The sequence below is a fragment of the Tripterygium wilfordii genome, chromosome 21 (assembly GCF_013401445.1).
Source record: "Tripterygium wilfordii isolate XIE 37 chromosome 21, ASM1340144v1, whole genome shotgun sequence".
NCBI classification, from domain to species: domain Eukaryota; kingdom Viridiplantae; phylum Streptophyta; class Magnoliopsida; order Celastrales; family Celastraceae; genus Tripterygium; species Tripterygium wilfordii.
This window is the reverse complement of record NC_052252.1, coordinates 12,470,518-12,474,653: the sequence shown is the minus strand read 5'-3', so window position 1 is coordinate 12,474,653 and position 4,136 is coordinate 12,470,518. Positions and strand designations below refer to the sequence as shown.

The 4,136-nt window shown below is 40.5% G+C and overlaps 1 protein-coding gene across 2 annotated transcripts; it reads right to left on the bottom strand.

Annotated features, from left to right (window-relative positions):
* Nucleotides 1–324: 324 nt before the first annotated feature.
* Nucleotides 325–4,136, bottom strand: LOC119988340 (uncharacterized membrane protein At1g16860-like). Of its 2 annotated transcripts, XM_038833340.1 has the most exons (4): nucleotides 3,300–4,124; nucleotides 1,913–2,068; nucleotides 1,097–1,308; nucleotides 337–914 (listed from the first exon to the last, which is right to left on the bottom strand). In XM_038833340.1, the coding sequence occupies exons 1-4, from the start codon at nucleotides 3,999–4,001 to the stop codon at nucleotides 722–724; spliced, it is 1,263 nt and encodes a 420-aa protein (XP_038689268.1). In that variant the 5' UTR covers nucleotides 4,002–4,124; the 3' UTR covers nucleotides 337–721. The 2 variants fall into 2 exon arrangements, with proteins under 2 accessions (XP_038689269.1, XP_038689268.1); XM_038833341.1 differs by lacking the exon at nucleotides 1,913–2,068 and having other exon boundaries at nucleotides 325–914; nucleotides 3,300–4,136.

Sequence of the window (4,136 nt, the reverse complement as noted above, 5' to 3'; positions counted from 1 at the left end):
GCTCTCTTTTCCTCGTAAAAGTTTGTTTCGTCTCAGTCTTCACATTGATGATGCGATGGATAAACGACTGTTATGAGACAATTATCATCTGGTGTAAATTGTAGGAAAGATGTGAAGACTGCTAGTCATGTGATCTTCAAGCTTAAGATAAAAGAAATTTGCCTACTGAGTAGTTTGTAATCTATTTGAGGGTCATAATCACTTGTAATTGGGCAGCTACCCACCATTTCATGAAGCCATAGTTTGGTGAAGAGAAAAGATGACATTATCATCACCAGCTACACACACGCCCCTCACAAAGCATAAATATAGAAGGTATCCTTACAAGAAGCTTTAGATAATTATATTTTCTTTTCTTAAATAAGTTGAACCAAAGACAACGACTGATTAATCAAACCACACGAACCTTACAAGTACGTACATGAAAGCCAAAAACTAGTGGCAGAGTAAATCAAAGTACAGCATATTCCAACTTCTTGAGCGGGATTACCCTTCTCCTTGCAGATTCTAGTCCGAATCCCAAACGCATAACTCTTCACACATACTGTTACATGCTCTCAAGTCTTCCAGCTCTGCGCAATCCATTTACATACACTTCAAAACCCTAGACAGGAAAGAAAAGGGTAGTTCTGGGGGTGTTCGAAGCTTCTACTGGTTATGTCCTTTTCATATGTACTCTGGACACCCAGTTTGAAACAAAATCAAAATGACTGTACATTATTTACACAGGAACAACATCAGCATTCTGATTATCATCACATATCAATACAAGACCTTCGACGTAGGTTGGAAGGAGGCCTCGGAGCCATTGACAACCAGTTGAGACAGGTTCTTGTGGGGGAACAATCATTAGGACACTATCATGGCGACGGACAACACCCATCACACTCACAGTGCTTCCTTCCTTTATATATCTGATAACAAGAAATGCACACTCACCAGCATTGAAGTTGGCATTTATTATGAAAAGAAAAAAAAAATCAAGGAATTAATTAATCGTTTCCCAAGCTCTTTTGCTGAATATCGACTAAAACTGCCAAACTTTCGACATTGAAACAAAGATAACAAATAACATACACAACATTCAACTTCATACCCTTCCTTCAGACGCATCATTTGGTCATCGCTAGAGAGGCTGCGATCAGCTAGCCACTGTAAGAAGCTTGGAGATAAGTCTCTGTTCCCCTTCCTTACACCAACTACTGTAGCTGGTTTGACAAATGGCGCAACCTTAGCTCCATAGCCTGCTTTAACTAATGCTCTTAACCCAGACTGAAAGTCTGATATGTAGAAATCAGCCACATATTTCTGTTCAATAGAAGCAATAGATTAGCTGTCAATATGAAAAAGAACTACTTGGGCAGCTCCCTGTTAAAGACATATCAGAAAAGAAAAAAAAGTTATCTATAAATAGTCAAATTCCAAGAACCAGTACGACATTCCACATTGCTGCCTTAGCCAAACTAAAGAAAGTGAAAAAAACTACATTATCCTCGAATTTTAAGATACACCATTTTTACAACAGCATGGCTCTGCAGGTTAACGTTAACGATTTAAGAAACAAAATTGAAAAATTCTATATTGTACCTTTAGGTCCTGAAATAGCAGAAGAGCTTATGACACTGTGCCAAAGCATCATCGAGGTGAATGTACTAGCTTAGAAAGCCAAAGGCCAGCCCAGAGTAACCAGCCTATTAGTTTTATACCATGCATTTGCCGGACGTACTTCATGCAATGTATGTTAAATGTTCTTCAATACCAAAAGTGAACCCAATTTTATGTTTTTCCTTCTTTTGACATCTTGATCGTCATAATGCTAAATGCGTATTAATTAAAATGAAACTAGATTCCAATTTACCGAGCTTCCAACTACCATTTATAATTGACAATGTGAGAAGTTTAACAGACTAACCTCCAAGTGTCTAGACCCCCATGAGAAGCAGCGGTGCTTGGGATTTGCAGATTTTCCACCCCATCCTTTATATGTATACAACTCTGTGGAAACATATACACACCTAGGTACTCGCTGGTAAGACGACTCCAAAGGGATACTGCCACAGGTGACAACCTGCGACAAGTTCCAAGATACATAAATGATATGGTTCCTCAAAAGAAAGTAATAAATACATAAAAGTACCAGCAGTCCTGTTAGGTATTTTATTGGTTTTCAAATTAATTGAAGCCCAATTTTTTCCGTAGTACCTTCAAAAAGTGACTTACACTTACACAAGCTTAATTCATGACAAGTTGGTAAATTACTGGTAAACTCCACATTCCATGAATACAGCGCACAAGCTTGTGTGGAAAAAGGCCAATTGCCCACAAATAGCAGAGTTAAAAGAACTCTCAGATCAGATATCGAAATCATGTATTCATTGAAACCTAATCACCCTGAATTCATTGAACAGAAGCTATAGCAACATCAACAAAAGTTGGAATAGAGTCTGGTAAAGGTTTCACATTCATTGCACGTACTACATGAATAGCAACAAATTTCATCTACTTTCATTTAATGATGCAAACATAATAATTATTCTTCCTTGTTAGTTCCTGCCAATCTTCTATATGATGGGTTAAGTGCCTTATGCTATCATCAATTGAATTGTTTGTTCACGGCCATTCAAAGAGGCAATTCAGTATGGACAACAAAATTGCAGATACCTTCATCTAAAATATTCTAAATGCAACATAAATTAATTTGAGGTGGTGTGTGAAACACAAATCTCAATTTCAACGAATCATTTAACAATGTCAAATCTTCAACCAGACTCCATGACGAGGTGCAAAGTGAACTAGAGCTAAAGAAGCCAAGCTGAGGGCTCTAAATCCAAAATACTTCACAATCAATCCAGCATTTTGGCTTCAGAAACAAACTGTAAGAATTGTATCCTTTAACCTCGATTGAAGCAAATTCTGGTCCCCTAAAGAGTCAAATCACGACATGCAATTTTCAGCTTGTCCCTTTTCAATATCTTTGCTCACTTAACAACATTGCGTAGGTCAAAAGAAAAGGTCCTTGTTCCCATTGCTGACAACTATATTCATTTAACTTGAATATTTAATTAAACAAAATATCTAAATACCAGAACTAGACCAAGGGTATTAATATAAGTCCTCTTTTAAAAATATTGACCATCACGTTTATCGTTAATAACAAACAATGAGCATCCACCAAACCAATTAGTATATCTAAATTAAGTTTATTATACACAATTAAGAGTACATAAACAATGAAAAAGGAAAGCACTTCCTATCAAAAAAAAAAAGAAAAGAAAAAGGAAAGCACTTTAATGGCTTACCCCAGTGACCTTAACGAACTGTCCATCAATGGCGCCTCTAAGCTCCGTATCAGGGAATCTCTTAACAAATCCTAACAACCCTCGAATTCCCCGTGCACAGTTCCAAACGAGGCCAATAAACATCGGCACCAGAATCGCCCCCACCGCCATCAGGATTATGGCCTTTTTAACCGCCACCATCAAGAATGCACCGACAAGGAGGGCCATAGCCACCGCCACCATCACTACCCACACCACCGGCCTCGAAACCTTAAACCCTACTCTCACGTCGTCCGTCAGACTAGTCACCGCCGACCCATAAACCGCCTTGGAAGAACCGGAAACAGAGGCGGAACCGTCGAGCTGCCCCGACCGACGGAGTGGGCCTGACCCCAATGGGCCGGACGTGATTAGACCGGTGGGCTGGAGTGGAGCCGCCATGGGGCCAGAGGACTTCCTAATTGGGCCGGAATTGGGCCATGATCGGAGTGATCCACTGTTGCTGGATGAGGAGTGGCGAGAGGGTTTGGAAGGTGGAGGATTGCGGTTATCACCGACGGGGATGTCGAACATTTTACCTAGCTCGCCGGATTTCTTAACGTCCCCGCCTGTGTATGGTACGGCCCGTGATCCCATTGTGGGCTGCCTCTCCTTAAGCTGCTCGGGTCGGCCCGAGACATAAAGCCCGCTACTTAGCTGGTGTGATGGGATCCTAGTCCCCATTTCGGGTAGTTTGCGAGGAACAGTTGAGTGAGAGTTGCAAAGATAACAGATAGAGATAGAGAGAGGAGAGAGGGAGAGACTGAATGGAAGAGTGTGTGTTTTTAGTGGAGCTGGAACAGACGGTAGAGTAAGACT

Excerpts from the sequence above, each read along its gene's own strand:
- LOC119988340 (XM_038833340.1), bottom strand. The coding sequence starts at position 4,001 with ATGGGGACTAGGATCCCATCACACCAGCTAAGTAGCGGGCTTTATGTC. Across the intron at positions 2,069-3,299 it reads AGTTCGTTAAGGTCACTGGG|GTTGTCACCTGTGGCAGTAT; the intron begins GTAAGCCATTAA and ends AACTTGTCGCAG. Across the intron at positions 915-1,096 it reads ATGATGCGTCTGAAGGAAGG|ATATATAAAGGAAGGAAGCA; the intron begins GTATGAAGTTGA and ends TCTTGTTATCAG.